This window comes from Camellia sinensis, chromosome 12 (assembly GCF_055761805.1).
Source record: "Camellia sinensis isolate YWXY chromosome 12, ASM5576180v1, whole genome shotgun sequence".
Classification (NCBI taxonomy): Eukaryota; Viridiplantae; Streptophyta; class Magnoliopsida; order Ericales; family Theaceae; genus Camellia; species Camellia sinensis.
The window spans coordinates 90495159-90515758 of NC_138972.1; the positions used below are offsets into that span (position 1 = coordinate 90495159).

Sequence of the window (20600 nt, forward strand, 5' to 3'; positions counted from 1 at the left end):
ACATTCATTCTTAACCCCTTTACGCATTGTGTTATTCACTAGGTTTTAACTCACTGCTTATATATATATATGTAGGTGTCCAGGCACCAGACCGCAGCTAGGAGCGTCAGGGTAAACTCCAGTTTTGTCGAGCCAACCTATGTGCCTCAATGCGAGGTTCCGAGCTGTCAAAAAACGACTTAAGGGTGTTTTTAATTTCCCCGTCTGTCACTGTATCTGTTTTGCATAACTGTATAGACTGTTTACTGTACTGTACTGTTTGATAGGGATTAGGTCCCTGAACTGAATGAGTGTATATATGTGCATTCTGTTCTGTTCGACTATATATATTTGAATGAAAAGTCTTTTTGCATACAGACTGTCACAGCTCATTGGACATTGTTTAATTACTGTATTGGCTTCCGCCAGCCCCTGTACTCTGTATTACTGTATTACTGTTAAGCAGGCCTTTGGTAATCTCGGATTACTGGCCGGTTACGGTGCTAAACCCATAGGGGCGGGTTTGGGTCGTGACAGAAATATTACATGAAAAGCATTGCCTGTTAACTTTTTTTATCCACATCAAGTATGTCAATTACATGATGTCAATCAGCTATATCATGCCTCAGGTACTTTTGATATCCCACTTACCAGAAAAATGTGATCGAGTTACCAACATAGTTGACTATGAATTATTCCAAATAAGAATTTGTAGCTTTAAAAATAATATTTCAGGGACATGTACCAACTCATTTTAATGCTTCTAGTGTGTTATTGAAACCTATACATTTATGTATACCCGAACTCTTTTACTACAATAATCCAAAGACAATAAGGACCTATCTTTATAAGGGATACATGAAACAACAAAATTAGTGAACTTACTACTCTTTCCTTTCATTTCTTCAATCATAGAAGTTTGATTTACTTTAGTAAAGTTGCATCAAAATAGACATTTATGGCTTCAATATAAACAATTCATGGCCATTCTTACCAATTTCCTGTTCAATATCAACTATGAAGCAAATTTGAAAGTATGAAATTGGTCATTATAGATGTGAAGGTTCAATTGATACAGCTGAACATAGAAAAAAACAAGCAGACCTCCCAAATTGAAATTCAACAAATTATAACGTTCCATCTCCTACCCATTGTTGAACCCAGTTATCAAATACTAGTGCACACATGAGTCTACTATTTTATGGAACAGTTGCCAATCTCTATTGTGAGTTTCATTCCAATATATTTGTGTGGCTTGTTAACATCAACACCTAACTTCTACAGAACTTGATCTTTAATGCTTTTGAAATATGACTACATGTTTTTACCAGCTCACATGTTCTTTTGACTACATACAGATCAACACTTGCAATGGATTTTATTGTGACCAATTCACTCCCAATTCTGCTACTAAACCAAAAATGTGGACTGAGAATTGGACTGGATGGTAAGATGTCTGGCATCTTAGCCTCTCACAGCATGTTGGTTATTTGGATCAGAAGTTGATCTTATCAACATCCAGCTTTCTTTTCTTTTAATGCTTCTGTGTTTTTAACCATTACGGCTATCTGGAATGTTAGGTTTCTTTCGTTTGGCAGTGCTGTGCCATACAGACCTGTGGAAGACATTGCTTTTGATGTAGCACAATTCTTCCAGCGAGGGGGAACCTTCCAAAATTATTATATGGTAATTCTATTTTCTTGAAAGCTATTATACTTGTTACAAGTTTTTATGACAATTGCCTGATACTTATGATTCACAGTCTACTTTGAATCTGGTTTAAATTAATCAGAATGCAAGCTTATATTTTAAATATGTTTTGATTGCTTTACCAATACCATGGTGGGACTAATTTTGGCCGGACCACTGGCGGACCTTTCATTGCTACAAGTTATGATTATGATGCTCCAATTGATAAGTATGGTATGATTTTCTCCCTCTATCAATAATAAATGATTTGCATCCCATAAGCAACCAAACTAATACTTCAGTTTATGAAATGCTGCAATCTAGAAGTGTTAGATGTTGATAGAATGTTGTTATTTTATAATCTGAAAGATACATATATCAACCCATAATTGCGGCTTTTCTTCTTTTATTTTTTTTAATAGTTGAAGTTTGTCTTCTATCTATAAAAGGCTTTTAAAAATTTTCCCCAATGTTGCAGGACTTCTTAGACAACCTAAGTGGGGCCATCTAAAAGATGTGCATAAAGCCATAAAACTTTGTGAACCAACAATGGTTGGCACCAAGGTTTTAAAAAGCGGCCGCAACCGTTATGTAACGTCGTTACGTAACGGTTGTGATAGTTACCGCCACCCGTTACAGCCGTTTTTGCAATGTGATTGAGATTCACAGGTGTATCGGCCATAGCGGCTATTATAGCGGTCGTAACGGTGCTGTAACGGTCGTAACGGCCTGTTACGCACCATTATGTAACGGTTTCGAATTGCTTCTTTAAAAAAACACACACAAAAAAAAAAGTTGAAAATGGGGGAAGAGAGATAGAGAGAGAAGAGGGAAGATGAAGAGGGAAGATAGAGGAACAAGAGATAGAGAGAGAGAAGAGGGAAGATGAAAAACATGTTATTGATTTGTTAAAGCTGTAAGACCTATACTATTCTATTCAGTTGCTATCACTCAACCATTTTGTTTGTGTGTGTTTATCTATATATTGTTTAATAATAATAATAATAATAATAATAATAATAATAATAATAATAAGTGTGGTCATTATCTATTTGACTTGATTAATATATATATATATATTTAGACTTTTATTTATTCTCTTACTTTTGTCATTGTTTATCTTGTATATAATAGTTAGTGATTGATTTTTTGTATAATATAAAGTCATTAATTATTAAAATAAAATGTAAAAAACTCAGTTTATAGTGATTTAAAAATATGAAATATATTGGATCAAACTCAAAAATTTATAAAAATTGATCAATATTTATTTTAAAACCCAATAAATATGATCATGAAAAAAAATGTGAGTATCGGTAAGTTTTTTTTCAAATTGCGCGAAAAATAAAAAAATTCATGGTTCCGGTTATCGCAACCGTTACGCTACGACCTTTACACCCCGCAACCGCAACCGCGCCACCACCACTGTTACGGTGACCGCAACCGCTTTTCAGAACCTTGGTTGGCACTGGTCCAACAATTACTTCCCTTGGTCCAAATTTGGAGGTATACCTATAATTCTCTAATCCTTAACCGGTTCTCAGGGAGCTTTCTCCTCTATGATTGATTGTGGTTCTTTAGCAATCTAATGTTTCTATAGTGAAACAAAATTTTATTTGCTCAATCAAACCCCCTCAAAAAAAAAATGCTTATGTATATCATGGTAGATGGTTTGAAATTGTCTTGGGCCCAGTGATAACTCCAGAGCTTCCATGAAGCGAGTGACTGGCAGGATTCAAAAATCATTGCCTATATTAAGGAAAAAGAAATGATGTTGGTCAACAAAATTTTGTTTTATGATTCATGCTGTATACTTTATGAATAGAATTTGTTGTTCTTAAAAAGGGATGTTCCCTATTTCAGGTAGGTGTATATAAAACTGGGTCAAGTTTATGTACTGCTTTTCTTGCCAATGTGGATTCCCAATCTGATGCAATTGTGAATTTCAATGGCAATTCATATAATTTACCAGCATGGTCTGTGAGCATCTTACCCGACTGCAAAAATGTAGTGCTTAATACTGCAAAGGTTTGCCTCATTTGCTCAAATTATGTCTTACATTTTACCGTGCTACTACACAAGAACTTTGTTAGCTACAAGCTTTTCCTTTTAATATACTTGTTGGTTTTAAATTACATCAGCATGTTTTTGAAGAAGGGTTTCATTTTCTTTTATTTTTTAATATTAGCTCAAGTAAAACAGTGTGTGATAAAGGTTTGCTTTTTTATCTATATTTATTACATTTGTATAAAGAGTTAGAAATTTGGTCACAATCAGATGATGCAGTATCTTCATGGAACTCCATTTCATACCATAACAGCTAACTTATGTTCTCTTTATTTAAAAAAAAAATTAACAACCAAATTTCCCTTTTAATAAATATGGGGCTGTAAAATATGAATTTCTCTTTATTCCAATAACAAGATAGGCTAATTTGTTATTTTTATGTGACAAATTAATTCTGTGGCTACAATTCCACAATTCACGCGTCAATCATTGAATGATAATGTTGGTGCTTCTGAAGCATTCCTGTCAGACTGGAGTTGGTTTAATAAACCAGTTGGTATCTCAAGTAACAATACATTTATGCAACTTGGGTTAACAGAGCAAATAAATACTGCAGCCTACAAGAGTGACTATCTTAGGTATTCACTAAGGTATTAAAAACCTTTTGTTTTAAAAATTTGTGATCTGAATCCAATGGCTTTGATATGTTTGATATCATAATAACAATTCCTGGACACTTTTGCAGCACTAACAGTCAAGGTGGGTCCCAAACAGTTCTTCATGTGGAATCACTTGGCCATGTCATTTATGCTTTTATTAACGGGAAACTTGCAGGTAATGGGAACTAAAAGATGTTGCAATGACATAAGTTTTTTGGATGGTGTTTTTTTTTTTAAGACAATTGTTTCTTTTCTGTTTTTATCTCTTTTGGAGGTTATATTTGATGTTTCTTCTTTGTGTCTTCTACTGACTTATACCCCGTCAATTATTGTGGAGGCATAGACTTATTTGATTACCCTGCAAGAGATACGGATAAATTGGCATCTTATTTTGATTCATCAGTATACGGCATAATTGTAATGGAGATTTATCTCTTTTGAGTATATCATAAGGTGTCCAGACATTGTTTTATTTTTTTAAAAAACTACACTCAGTTTAGTCCCCATTTGATGGGGGGTCTGTGAGGGGTAAATTGGGCATAAACTTAATCTTTTGCATAATTTGCACAAAAACGCACACTCACATATTATGGGTTCTCCTTTGCTTCATTAAAAATGTCCTTTAAACCATTTGGGATGCTTATTAGATAAACCATATTCACCAAGATATAAATTTTGCAAGGCTGCCAAATCAATTTGTCTATAATGCCTAAAAAGTCCAATGGTTCATTGTAGGGAGTGACGAAGGCAACAGAGGCAATGCTAAGGTTGCCATTGAGGTTCCCATCACACTCGTCCCTGGAAAGAATAGAATCGATCTCTTGAGTTTGACAGTTGGACTTCAGGTTTGACCTTCCTGATTTAGATTTATGTTAGCATTCATCAAAAATGAGATTGTTATCTAGAATCTAGATTATATTCTTCAATGGTGCTTCCATGAGGAGGATTAGTTTAGACAGTCTAAATATTACTGGAAAGTAATTTTTATCTAACAGAACCCTATTAACATTGTCCAGAACTATGGAGCATTCTTTGACAAATGGGGTGCTGGGGTAACTGGTCCGGTGAAACTGAAAGGTCTAAATAATGGATCTACCATTGATTTATCCTCACAGCAATGGACATATCAGGTAAGTTTGTTTTGATTTTCACAATATCCTCCTATATTCAATTCCTAAATAGTAATCCAATAGAAACTGGAAATTGAACTGGCAAATTGAAATGTCATTTTTAATGCAACAAATTTTTGTTATTTCTAATTGATTAGAGTATATGATCCGACATATTTTCGGCTTTGTAATGCTACGAGGTTGATTTGATCGAAGAATTAAATGCAGTAACATTCAGCTTTTCACTCTTATTTTGTCTCTTTTGGTGCAGACTGGGCTGAAAGGTGAAGAATTAGGCCTCTCAGGTGGAGGTTCTTCAGTTTGGGTGTCAAAACCCACTTTACCCAAGAACCAACCCTTGATTTGGTACAAGGTAATATTATATACTTTCTTTTTTGCTTACAATTTAGCCAAATTAAGGGATTCATTGTTGTAGGGATGGGATATCAATGACTTGGATTATAGTCTCAGAAAATAATAAGTACTTGATTTTATGCTTATGGGACATACACCACATAGAGAGAGAGAGAGAGAGAGAGAGAGAGAGAGCATGTAAAATATTTCTTCCTATCCCACTTTTGTTTTCCCAGTCATCAGTGTTTTTGCCCTTTGGACTTTGTTGGGTCATCTCAAGCTCACCTTCTCTTGCACCTGAAAAGAAAAAAAGACTAGTTAACACCTTTTGTTACTTATGAGAAAAATCAAAGGGTTGAAAAATATTATTATGATCAGTTGCTTTATGACTATACAAACTATTGAAATGAAAACACAATATGAATCTTGAAGGCTTGTGACTAGGGATCATGTGGCATTGTACAAGTGATTTGGCATCGAAGATTTCATAATGTGTTTGACAAAATAAAAATTGTGCAGTTTATAAATTTTTGAATCTTGAATTTGTAGAGAGAAAAGATAGAAAAAGAAACTAAATTGAAAGAATTTTTAAAAAAAATCCTTTTTGGGTAAGGTTAGGGGAAAATGAGATTAAAATGAATGGATGTCAAAAAAAATATTGTTGTGGGGAATTTTATGTCTAGATCTTGTTTATCCTCCTATTCTTGCAAATATGATCTTCAATTTCACTGTAATCTTTATTTTTTGATATGTAAACCACATACTTACCAAAAAAAATAAATAAATAAGACTTGTCGAGAATTATTTGTAGTCTAAATTTTCTTTATAGATTTTAAAATTGAAAATGATACTTGTGCTTATTCAATTATTTTTATTGCAGGAAATAAGACAATTTGAAAGTATCAAACAATGGGCGTCATTTCTCGATTTGAACATTTTTCATGGAGGTCTTTATAAAATGGCGTTATGAGTAATACTTTTAAGTACTATTGTTATGTGACAAGTTTATCTTTTGGATTATGGTGTGGGCTATTAGTTTCCTACAAACATTGGATCTTTTTTGTATTACAGGCTTATGTAATGAACGTTTTAATTAAGTTGTTTTGGATATTTTGGGATTATGAAAATGCAGACTCTTTTACCTTTTACAATTATTGAGTATTGAGCCATTAGAATAAAATAGTGTTGTTATAGATATATAATGTGAGCAGGTTGTTGGCTTTTTCATTGGTTGCTGTTGTTTACTTTGATGCCTGGTGTCATTGCTGCTAGTGCGTGGTGCTATGGCTGGTGTGTGGTGCTATGGCTGGTGTTTACTGTCAACAGTTTGCCCACAGTTTGCTGTTGTTTGTTGTCTTAGGGGTTATGGTGTCTGTTTTGATCATTTTTTAATCAAATTGTCTCTATAATATGGCTTTTGGGTTTTGTTTCTAGTTCCTTTTGTTGTTTGGATCTTTTTAGTGTAACCAGGTTATGTTGCTCTTAGGTTTTTTTTGTCTTGTTTGCCTTGTTCTTGCTCTCATTTGCTCTTTGCTTATGTGGTGTGTGAACATGATGGTTTTCGCTGTTTAGATTGTCTTTTTTTGTGTTTTGGTTTATGTGTCTTTGTATAGTTGGTTAGCTCCTAGGGTATACCCCTTGTATCTTGTAGTTTTTTGTCATTTTATTTATGACTGATTCACCCCCCCTCCAAAAAAACCCCCTCTAAAAAAAAAAAAAAAAAAATAGCCTACAACCGCGGTTAATAACCGTTGCTGTAAATAAAATTTAAAACGAATTCTATGGCTATAGCGACACTGTAAAACTTATGGAATAGAGTCAAAATATAGCAGCGATTCACAAAATGTCGCAAAAGTGAAGGATATAGCGGCAGTCGAACCATCGTTATAAAGTTAGCAAGTAATTGGTAAATTCAAGATATAGCGACATTTATAATTGTCAGTACATCGACCATCGCAATAAAAATAGCTATACCGGCGTTTGCAGAAAACATCACTATAAGGATATGCCGACGGGCTATTGCGGCGGTTTGGCTGTCATTATTGCAACCACGGGTAAAGGTATTCTAGTTTTTAGCGACGCTTTTTCCTGCTTTTAGCAACAATTTTGGCCGCTACTAAATCTTGATTTTTTTTGTAGTGATTATTATTTGTAGTGAAATAGTATTATTTAAATTATTAGATTCTACTTTCAGTATATCTAATACTCATATAATTTTATTGGAAAAATTAGAAAAACTAAGCTCTGATACTAATTTAAACACACTGTGAAATAAAACTCTTTTTTAAAAACATAATATAAATTTAGTTTTTTTAATGAAATAAAGTCTTACCTATGTAAGACTTTTTATTAATTTAATAATAGGAAAAATTACTCATAAATCCCATTTTGATAAATGTTACCCTAATTAGTCCTGAGTGTTTTTTCTTAAATCATTTAGTCCTTTTTATTTTTAGTGTGACATGTGTTTTTGATATATTGAATACAGAGTTTACATTTTTACCCATATTGATTTTATTTTGCAACAACATCATCATCATCATCATCATCAAACATCAATTACATCATCACACATCATCAATATTGGGAACATCATCAGATCATCTTCTCTTGTACAAGTAACAATCCAAACCACTAAACATCAAAAAAGTCGTCTCTCTCTCTCTCTCTTAACGCGAAAGCATCAATAACTTCTCCAAAGTGATCAAAAACAAAAACAAAAAAAATGTCATATTTGATCATCCGATGTTTTGGATGTTTTTGATGTTTGTGGGTGCTTTCCCCTTTGTTTGTGGGTGTTCCAATCGTATCATAGAAAGAGAACAAACAAAAAAAAAGGAAACTGTGGGTGTTCTAATGTAGTCCATCAGCGTCCAGATGTGTGCTCCGAACCACCGCCGCGACAGAAGGGACGAACTGTCCGATATCCGAACCCGACAATGCACGATAACAATCGACTTCCAGAACCGCCGTCTCGATTGAGTCTTCAGATCCAATACGATCAAACCTTATGAAGATTTCTCTTTGTGTCCCTTCGATCGCGACGATGCCTTGGCCTCTTTTTGAGATCGAAATCCCTCTTTTCTAAGTTCTCTCTCTATGTAAATGTATATGTATATGTATATATATAATTTTTTTTCTTTATCTATGATAAATCTCCATGATTGAAAGATTGAAAGAAACAGAGAAATCGATCAATGACAGAGAAGATGATCAAAGTGGGGTTTTGTTGATAGTGGAGATGCGATCTGAAAAATGGGAGTCTGAAGAACATCACTGTGTTATACGATTAGGCCCTAAACATCAAACTGTTTTGATGATGTTCTGATGTTGCTGTTGTTCACGCTAATGTTCACGATGATGTTTGCGATGTTCACGAAGTTTTGCGATGTTGCCGATTTTTTATGATGTTTTGATGATGGTAATTTTTTGATGATGATGTTTTGATGTTCTGATGTTTTGATGATGGTAATTTTTGATGATGATAATTTTTTGTTGATGATGTTTTGATGTTCTGATGTTGCTATTGTTCACGATGATGTTCACGATGTTTGCGATGTTGCTGATTTTTGATGATGTTTTGATGATGGTAATTTTTTTTAAAATGAATCTGATGCTTGAAACATCCACAAACATCAAAAACATCGGATGATGTTTGGAAAAGGAGGAAAATCTAAAAAATGTCTATAGTAAGCTTTTTGGGCAATTCTGTAAATTACACATAAATACCAATCCAAAATTACCCCCTCAATTACTGACCCAGACGCATAAAAAAATGGGTACTAATGTCTTTACACATAAAATAGGACCTATTAGTCCAACAAAAAAAACGTCGGGACTAAATGGGTTAACATTCTCAAATTAGGAATTTAATGGTGCTTTCCCCTTTATAATATTTATGAGCTTATTTTTTATTTTTGTAATTCTATCAAGGATTAAATGGGTTTGGAATTAAATACTTTAAGAACTAAATAGATTTTAATTTATATATTTTAGGAATTTAGTAAACTCAATTGATAATTTAAAGGTAGAAAGGGAAATACAGTAAATAATCTTTAAAATTATATATTAAAAAAATAAACGTCAAATAATATTTTTAAATTTGGGTAAAATTATATTTGACAAAAAAATAAATATCAAGAAAAATTTTTAAATTTCAAAAATTATTTTCGTCTCAAGAATCATATGAAAATAATGTTTATTTTTTTATTTTTTTATTTTATGAAACTAATTTTTAGTTTCTTTAGAAAAAATAAAAGACAGTTTGAAAATTCAACACAAATTGTTCAACAAGTAGCCAAATGTGGCTCAAGATTATTAGGCCACTCTGTCCAGTGGGTCTACAAACCCAAAAATAATAATTAGAAAATTATTCAAAAGTGGCCAAGACTTATTCATATGCTATGAGACTATGACAACTTGTTTAAACGTATATAAATCATTATCATTATTAAAAGTGGCCAAGACTTTTTTATTTTATTTTTCTAGGACTATAGCCTTTCTGTTGTTCATCACCTAAGGTTTTTTTTTGTTGAATCACCCAAGTAAGGTTGACTAAGAAAATCTCACAAAAAAAAAAAAAAAAAATTATTATTATCTTAATTTTCTAAATTTTCAATGAAATAAAATATATAATGAGTTCTTAAAATATTTAATGTTTGTCCGCTTTAATTACTTCAAACTTGCTCTTTGGAGAGGATTGTGATCCTCTTCATTTCATATTTGTAATAGAGAAGTTCCATTCCATCATCAAATGGTGAGGGAGAAAGTTGACTATCAAAAATCAGTATCCATACCAACAACTCAGGACTTGGCTATCAAAAAAATAAATAAATAAAAGAATCATAAAGTAATTTTTTTTATTAAAAGAAAATTCTAATTTAAGAAAAAAATATAATTCGTTAAATGTGTTATTAGTAATTATCACAAAATGTACCAACTCACGCTTGGTAATACATATACACTTAATAAATATATTCTGAAAATTTCACTCATATGTTTTTCTCAAAATTCTGTTGGACAATCTTCACTGTATTTAAAAAGATTAAATTCTGTTGTGTACAAAACAATAACAAGAATAAAAGAAATAGGGAAAAGAAAGAATTTGTTTGATTACAAAAATCAAACTCGAAATAAAAAATAAATAAATAAAACCACAGATTTTATTTTGTTACAAAAACAAAATTAAAATCTGATTAAATAAACAAATAAAAACAGAATAAAATTAAACAACTTACTTGGTTAATTTATTTGAATAACTTTTCTGATCAAGTCCAGTGTTTAACACTGTGTCCTTAAGACAGATTCGTCCTCTCCACGGTGCTTTCAGAATTTGGACGTCTATCTCCCAGGATGAAATGATCTTACCACAAACAATAGCAGCACTACAAATTGTTTGCCTTACGAACACACTAAGGCCAAGTTTGGGAACACCCCAAAAAGCCAAAAAGTCAAAAAGTTACTCAAAAAGTTAAAAAGTTATCACTATTCACCAAAAGTCAACAATTACGGCTGCACAACTCCCAATTCTAATTTTCTCTTACAAATCAATTTTTACAATTTTTTATTACACATTTTTCCATAAAAAGTCAAAAAGTTAACCCAAACATTCATATTTTCAACCTCAACTTTTTAGTCTAAAAAGACAAAAAGTGCACTTATTTAGTCTTCCCAAACTTGACCTAAGTGTTTACACTCTTTCTTTAGGAAATAAAATGCAGCAAGATGAAGAATATAATTTGCAGAAGATGGAGTACGAAAATTGGAATGAAATCCAAATGGGAGGCTAGTCTATTTATAGATGTAAAGGTGGCTCTTGGTTTTGAATTGAACAGGTATGAAACCTGTTAGTTTCAAATTTAAATAGATTTGAATCTGTTGGGTTAATTATTCAAACAGATAAAAACGGGAAGGGCTCAGTTTGGATGAGCAATAAATCCAAACCAGTTTAATTCTGTTTGAAAACGGGAAGGGCCCTGTTTGGATGAACAAAAAATCCAAACAAGTTTAATTTGAATTCTGAATTTTATTTTAATAAAAATAAAATTAAATTCAAATGTTTTTGGCCCAAAAAGATTAGAAGCCCAACCACACACCACGCATCCGCGCCCAAGCCCAGCCCAGCCCGCCCGACCGGACGGCTGCGCGCGCGCGCGCGTGTGGTGATTTTTGAGTCCAATAGGTCTAGCCCATTTTGTCCATAACCTCTCCCTCTAAAACACTTGGGTACCCCTTGGGGCACACCCCAAGTATCTCACCCTAAGCCTTATAAACCCTTTCAAAACTTCCCACCAAATCAATGTGGGACAAGCCAATTTACAACCTTAAGGAATTTCCACCAAAACTCCATTTCCATGGAACGCACTTTGGCTTCAATTTCTCATTCACTCGGTAATGGTTTTGAGCAACCAAATATACCACGTGAATCACAACGCGGCATAGAACGCGTTACCACTTTGACCCGAGTAAATCGACGCTCGGGGCCCACCTAAAAATAGACCAAACTTGAGAAAAAATTCTGGTTTTACCCAAAATTTTTCTACCATTTCCAACAATCCCCCACATGAATGGAATTTGATGACAACGGAAATGCAACAATATGCAGTCTTAACGAAAGAGTATAAGTCGAAAATATCTTGCATCAGGATAGGTAGTTTTCGGCCTTGAACCTTCCCTAGTGATAACCTATCGGACTTACTGGCTAACCAATGGGCGCGATGCCTTGAATTGTTTAGCCGTTTGTGTAAGCCAAGATAATAGATTTCACACAAAATATCTTCTAACACATCGTGGTTCTCACTGTTGTGTGCATTTTGGCCTTGAACGCGCCTGGTTTTCATAAGTGTTTCTAGAGAATTTAGCCTCTTCATTCTCATAGAACCGGCCCCAGTTTAACACTCATATAGGTGATTCTTATTGTGAGTATCTCCTTATACTCATCTTGATTTTATGCCTTAACCAAGATATAAGTAATCATTAAAAGCAAAGCTTATCCTTATACCCCTGCATACAACATATGTTGCAGATATCACTCTCACCATAGGAATGGGTAGGGAATTTTTAATCCCTTGGTGATTTCTGGTGAGCCATACATAACTTAGTTGTCCCTTTGAACTTAGTTCTTGGGATCTCCAGTCATATAAGTAGGGTTACCATTATGACGACTCTTATGTAATAGGCTTTAATCCCATCCCCTTCGATGAACTATACACTAGCTCTTTTGTCAAACCTTTTGTTAACGGATCCGCAATATTCTCTTTAGATTTTATATAATCTATTGAGATTATTCCGTTTGACAACAATTGCCTTACGGTATTATGTCGACGACGAATATGTCGTGACTTACCGTTATACATGTGATTCTGTGCCCTGCCTATTGCAGATTGACTATCACAATGAATGCAAATAGCTGGCACAGGTTTTGGCCACATTGGAATGTCTTCTAAGAAGTGACGAAGCCATTCTGCTTCTTCACCTGCTTTGTCTAAAGCAATGAACTCGGATTCCATTGTGGATCGTGCGATGCAAGTTTGTTTCGTGGACTTCCAAGAAACAGCAGCGCCTCCTAGAGTAAAGACATATCCACTAGTGGATTTTGAATCTTTAGTATCCGATATCCAATTGGCATCACAATAACCTTCGAGTACTGCTGGATATCGAGTAAAGTTCAAACCATGATCACGAGTAAATCTTAGATATCTAGGAACTCGAATGATCGCTTTCCAATGGTCTTCTCCAGGGTTACTAGTGTACCTACTCAATTTACTGATAGCATAAGCTATATCAGGACGAGTACAATTCATTAGGTACATTAGGCTTCCAATGATTTGGGAGTATTTTAACTGAGACACTGCATCATCTTTATTTTTCGATAAATAAAGACTGATGTCTACAGGTGTTCTAGCTAAATTCAAATCATCCTTGATAAATTTATCAAGAATTTTCTCAATATAATGAGATTGAGATAATGCATATCCGTCAGATGTTTTAGTAATTTTCATTCCTAATATAACATCTGCGACCCCCATATCTTTCATATCAAATCTTTTGTTAAGCATCTGCTTAGTTGATTTGATCATGTTTTGACTGCTTTCAATGATAAGCATGTCATCCACATAAAGACAAACTATGACATATCCTTGGTCAGTGTTTTTAACATAGACGCATTTGTTATATTCGTTTATCTCAAACCCATTAGTAAGCATTGCATGATCAAATTTTTCATGCCATTGCTTAGGTGCTTGTTTTAATCCATAAAGGGATTTTACAAGTCGACAAACTTTCTTTTCTTGCCCTGATACTACAAACCCTTCGGGTTGTTCCATATAGATCTCTTCATTTAGATCACCGTTTAAGAAAGCTATCTTAACATCCATTTTATGTATTTCTAAATTGAACAACGCTGCTATAGCAATAAGTATGCGAATGGATGTTATTCTTGTCACAAGAGAATATGTGTCAAAATAATCCAGACCTTTCTTTTGTCTGTAACCTTTAACAACAAGTCTTGCTTTACACTTGTCAATTGAACCATCTGCTTTCATTTTTCTCTTGAATATCCATTTATATCCAAGAGGTTTAGTACCTGGTGGAAGATCCACCAATTCCCAAGTATGATTTTGCATAATGGATTCAATTTCATTATTAACAGCCTCTTTCCACAAAGGTGCTTCAGGACCTGTCATTGCTGCCTTAAAGCTTTAAGGTTCATTTTCTAACAAGTATGTCAGAAAATCTGGACTAAAGGATTTTGATGTTCTTGCTCTCTTACTTCGTCTAGGTTCATCATTAGTTAAATCCTGTTGGTCGAGACTCTTACTAGTCTCTTTTGCTTGATTGTCATTAGTCACTTGACTTTGTGTGCAATCATAAGTTCTTTTCTGTGAACTTAATTCCTGTCCTTTCTTATAAGGAAAGACATGTTCAAAAAACACAGCATTCCTTGACTCTATAATAGTGTTCACATTTATATCAGGTATTTCTGATTTATAAGTCAGAAACTGATATGCACTACTATTCTGAGCATAACCAATAAACACACAATCTACTGTTTTTGGTCCAATCTTAGTCTTTTTAGGAACAGGTACTTCAACTTTTGCCAAACACCCCCACACTTTTAAGTATTTGTAAGAAGGTGGTCGACCTTTCCACAATTCATAAGGAATGCTTTTGGTTTTCTTTTGGGGTATTCTATTAAGAACATAATTAGCAGACAATATTGCTTCCCCCCACAAGTTCTGTGGTAAGCATGAACTTAGTAACATGGCATTCATCATTTCTTTTAGGGTTCTATTCTTCCATTCAGCAATTCCATTTTGTTGTGGAGAATAAGGGGCTGTAGTTTGGTGAATAATGCCATGTTGTGCACAAAATTCATTTAATGGTGCATCATATTCACCACCCCTATCACTTCTAACCATTTTAATGGTTTTACCAAGTTGATTTTCAACTTTTGTTTTGTAGAGTTTAAACATTTCTAAGGCTTCATCTTTACTTCTAAGTAAATAAACATAACAATATCTTGTGCAATCATCGATAAATGTTATGAAATACTTTTTGCCTCCTCTAGTTGGAATAAATTTTAAATCACATACATCAGTATGAATTAATTCTAGAGGTTCGGTTTTTCTTTCAACCGATTTAAATGGAGCCTTAGTTAGTTTCGCTTCTACAGAAATTTCACATTTATGATTAGGATTAATTTCAAACTTTGGTAAATGATCTAAACCAATTAATCTACGCAAAGCATCAAAATTCACATGTCCTAATCTACCATGCCATAAATTTGACTCAAGAATATAAACAAAAGATGTGTTATTCTTATTCATAGCAACTTTCGGTACAACAGTCATTACATTCAACTTAAAGAGACCATCACTCATGTATCCCTTACCAACATACATACCACTCTTTCTTAATACAAATTTATCAGACTCAAATACAAGCCTAAAACCATTTTTACTTAACAAAGACCCAGAAACTAAATTCTTCCGGATGTCAGGTACATGCAGTACGTTGTTGAGGGTCAGTTCTTTCCCTGATGTCATCTTCAAGATCACTTTCCCTTGTCCAGCCACAGTAGAAGTAGAAGAATTTCCCATGAAAAGTTGTTCACCATTTGCAACCTCATTGTAGGTAGTGAAATCTTCTTGTCCGCACATATGTGACGAGTTGCTCCAGTGTCAACCCACCACTCTTTGGGATTTCCAACCAAGTTAGCCTCAGACACCACAGCATAGAGGTTGATGTCATTCACTCCGTCAGAGATGTAATCCAATTCTGTTACATTGGCCTGATTGGTGGTCTTCTTACTTGTACTTCCACGATCCTTCTTAGGGCGGCGGCAGTCAGAAGCTCGATGTCTAGTTTTGCCACAGTTATAGCATTTTCCTTTGAACTTCTTGCTACTATCGCCTTGTTTAGGACCATCTCCAGTAAACTTCCTCTTTTTGTTATGTGGTTTATGAACTTGTTCAACCACATTAGCCTTGGACTCAATGGGATTTTTTCCATTCCTCTTTTCAGCCTTTCGGTTATCTTCCTCAATTCTTAATCTTACAATCAATTTATCCATAGTCATCTCTTTGCGTTTATGTTTTAAATAATTTTTGAAATCTTTCCAAGCCGGTGGTAACTTTTCCACTAAAGCAGCGACTTGGAATGACTCGCTAAGAGACATACCTTCTGAATGAATATCATGCAAAGTTATTTGAAAACTTTGAACTTGAGATATTACCGTTTGGGAGTCTATCATAACAAAGTCCAAAAATTTACCGACGAAAAATTTCTTCGTGCCGGCATCTTCTGTCTTGTATTTCTTCTCCAAAGAATTCCACAATTATTTTGCTGTTTTCAGAGGACTGTATACATTATACAGCATATTGTCAAGGCCATTTAGGATGTAGTTTCTGCACAGGAAATCTGAATGTTTCCAAGCATCTACAGCGGCAACAACTTGCCGATCACTTTCACCCTCTTTAAGTGCTGGAGCCTCTTCATGGAGAAACCGGGCCAAATTAAGAGTTGTAAGATAGAACAGCATCTTCTGCTGCCATCTCTTAAACTCGGTACCGTTAAATTTTTCCGGTTTTTCTCCATGATTGATTGGTACATGAATATGGTTCTGGATAGGGACCGATGTAGGTGTAACAATAGGAGTACCACTGCCAGATGCAGTTTCAGTTGTAGTAGCCATAATCTCTGATTACAAAAATAAAAAAAAATTAAAACACAAATTAATTTTCTAGTTACTAAAACCAGAAAATAAATTATAACAACAAAATAATTTTATTTTCCTTGTTACTAAAACTAGAAAAATAAAATATCACAAGAATTTTCTGTAATACCAAATAATATTTTGAATTGTTAATGACACCAGTATCGTACTACTAGTTGTTGTCAAAGAAAAGAGACAGTATATTACTACTATCTGTCAAATAGCATAAATCACTATTTATTTTTCCAACCAGAATATTAATTTGAAAACACAGAAAATTAAATACAATGAAGATACCCAAAAAGGAATCTGTCTTAAGATTGTCGGACAATCTTCACTGTATTTAAAAAGATTAAATTCTGTTGTGTACAAAACAACAACAAGAATAAAAGAAATAGGGAAAAAGAAAGAATTTGTTTGATTACAAAAATCAAACTCGAAATAAAAAATAAATAAATAAAATCACAGATTTTATTTTGTTACAAAAACAAAATTAAAATCTAATTAAATAAACAAATAAAAATAGAATAAAATTAAACAACTTACTTGGTTAATTTATTTGAATAACTTTTCTGATCAAGTCCAGTGTTTAACACTGTGTCCTTCAGACAGATTCGTCCTCTCCACGGTGCTTTCAGAATTTGGACGTCTATCTCCCAGGATGAAATGATCTTACCACAAACAATAGCAGCACTACAAATTGTTTGCCTTACGAACACACTAAGTGTTTACACTCTTTCTTTAGGAAATAAAATGCAGCAAGATGAAGAATATAATTTGCAGAAGATGGAGTACGAAAATTGGAATGAAATCCAAATGGGAGGCTAGTCTATTTATAGATGTAAAGGTGGCTCTTGGTTTTGAATTGAACAGGTATGAAAACTGTTAGTTTCAAATTTAAACAGATTTGAATCTGTTGGGTTAATTATTCAAACAGATAAAAACGGGAAGGGCTCTGTTTGGATGAGCAATAAATCCAAACCGGTTTAATTCTGTTTGAAAACGGGAAGGGCCCTGTTTGGATGAACAAAAAATCCAAACCAGTTTAATTTGAATTCTGAATTTTATTTTAATAAAAATAAAATTAAATTCAAATGTTTTTGGTCCAAAAAGATTAGAAGCCCAACCACACACCACGCACCCGCGCCCAAGCCCAGCCCAGCCCGCCCGACCAGACGGCTGCGCGCGCGCGCGTGTGGTGATTTTTGGGTCCAATGGGTCTAGCCCATTTTGTCTATAACCTCTCCCTCTAAAACACTTGGGTACCCCTTGGGGCACACCCCAAGTATCTCACCCTAAGCCTTATAAACCCTTTCAAAACTACCCACCAAATCAATGTGGGACAAGCCAATTTACAACCTTAAGGAATTTCCATCAAAATTCCATTTCCATGGAGCACACTTTGGCTTCAATTTCCCATTCACTCGGTAATGGTTTTGAGCAACCAAATATACCACGTGAATCACAACGCGGCATAGAACGCGTTACCACTTTGACCCGAGTAAATCGACACTCGGGGCCCACCTAAAAATAGACCAAACTTGAGAAAAAATTCTGGTTTTACCCAGAATTTTTCTACCATTTCCAACAAATTCATATATATATATATATATTGATTCATAAGATGCACCCACCATGTTTGCTATCGAATACGGATCCTCGGTGCCCCTTTCCTGCGGCACACCCCTGTAGCCCTCCAAAACGACGTCGTTTTGGAGGGGTTTTTTTTCTTTTTTTTCTTTCTTTTTTCTTTTCTTCTTCTTCTTTGATTCGATAACAGAGGGGAGGGGAGGGGAGGGGAAGAAGAGAGAGAGGAAGGGAGAAGAAGAGGGAAGAAGAAGGAAGAGGGAGGGAAGGAGAAGGAAGAGGGCAGCCCCGAGCAGCCATGGCAGAGAAAGGAAGGGAGAAGAACGGAAAAGAAGAGGGAAGAAGAAGGAAGAGGGCAGCCTCGAGCAGCCATAGCGGTGGTGAGGTCGAAGGAGCAGCCCCGAGCAGCCATGGCGGCTCCAGATCCGGCCAGAGTGGAGGAGAACTTGTCCTCTCCCTCTTCTGCAACGGCCTCTGCGGCTCCCCTCCCGTCCGTCCTCTCCCTCTTCTGCGACGGCTTCGGCGGCTCCCCTCCCGCCACCCTTCTTCTTCTCCCCTCTTCTTCTCCCTTCCTCTCTCTCTTCTTCCCCTCCCCTCCCCTCTATTATCGAATCAAAGAAGAAGAAGAAGAAGAAAAAAAAAAAAAAAAAAAAAAAAAAAAAACCCCTCCAAAACGACGTCGTTTTGGAGGGCTACAGGGGTGTGCCGCAGGAAAGGGGCACCGAGGATCCGGATTCGTCTGCTATCAGCAGACTTACAATGGCACTTGGTGAGTCATCAAGAACAACCAAATTGTCTTGGTAGTTAACTCCTAAATTTGCCAAGTACAGCTGCACATTTGTTTGCTTCTCTAGGTGTGTAGCTGATGGAGCAATTGTACCTTTGCCTAAGAAATTCTCAAAATTCATAGAGAAATTATTGTTTTGTACTCCAAATTTTCATGCATTTTTTAATTTGGCTCTCAGACTTAGTATAATATCAATTTATCTCTCAAACTTTTAAAATTTTGATCAATTTGACCTCTGCCGTCACATTTCGTCTACAATCAAAAGGAACTTACTCACGCGGCACAAAATTTCATTTCGAACTTTGTTTTACCCTCCAAATTATATCTTAAAAATCAATTAGCCCCTCAAATATAAAAAAATAATATATAAATAATTTTTTTATCTCAATAATAAAAAAATTAAATTTTAAATAAATAATACATACTTTGCAAAAAAATAATAAAAAATATAAAAATTCTCATTTAGAATTATCTTGAGACTATGAAATATAGGTACTTCGACATACCAGGTACTTACCGGCGTATGGTCTTTCTGCATACATACCGGGTACACAAAATATACTCAAATTTTTTCTTTTTAATTTTTGGCGTGTATATACCCAAGTCGTGTAGTAACTCAGTTGAAACAATATTTTCTTCTACTACGGAGATAAAATTCTTTTTACTAGATTTCTTTTTCATTTTTTAGTTTTATGCTTAACATGATTTTAAAATTAAATTATGATTTGTAAGTTATTTAATATAATGATATTTAATTTTGGTATATCTTATACATATATTGTTGGCATTAAATGTCAATTGTATGTTAGATCTTAACAAATTAAACTATTTAATCAATTTTTGTATTACTCCAAATTAATATATATATATATATATATATGGTCAAAACGCTATTTTTTTTGATACAACAACAGGATGCACCACAGGATAAAGCAGTAGAGGATCCAAACTTGTCGTGCACCAAGACTTAAAGTCTGACGGGCTGGGATCCTCTATCCCTATCTCTATTCAGAAAAGTTATGTGAGGGGAATTACTTCCCAGTGACAACAACAATTTTATGTTACAGATAAATGGAAAAAGATTGACAATTGTGGCCAGAGTGGAGAGTAGGAAATTTACTATCAATTCATAGGTTTCTGATGTTGAATGAACCATTTGCCCCTACACTCAACAACGACATTGTTTAAACAATGTCGTTTTCTACTCTCAGCCC

At 34.4% G+C, this 20600-nt stretch overlaps 1 protein-coding gene across 1 annotated transcript in view; it reads left to right on the forward strand.

The window, feature by feature from the left end:
- Window positions 1-6928, forward strand: part of LOC114311373 (beta-galactosidase 8-like) — a 68721-nt gene extending 61793 nt beyond the window's left edge. Inside the window, exons 4-15 of the mRNA XM_082898029.1 lie at window positions 1311-1426; window positions 1560-1662; window positions 1812-1902; window positions 2147-2231; window positions 3141-3174; window positions 3532-3694; window positions 4121-4325; window positions 4421-4509; window positions 5070-5179; window positions 5351-5464; window positions 5715-5816; window positions 6678-6928. Of these exons, the coding sequence (XP_082754155.1) occupies window positions 1311-1426; window positions 1560-1662; window positions 1812-1902; window positions 2147-2231; window positions 3141-3174; window positions 3532-3694; window positions 4121-4325; window positions 4421-4509; window positions 5070-5179; window positions 5351-5464; window positions 5715-5816; window positions 6678-6767 (1302 nt within the window). The 3' untranslated portion in view covers window positions 6768-6928. The remainder of the gene's footprint in view (window positions 1-1310; window positions 1427-1559; window positions 1663-1811; window positions 1903-2146; window positions 2232-3140; window positions 3175-3531; window positions 3695-4120; window positions 4326-4420; window positions 4510-5069; window positions 5180-5350; window positions 5465-5714; window positions 5817-6677) is intronic.
- The last annotated feature ends 13672 nt before the right edge of the window (window positions 6929-20600 follow it).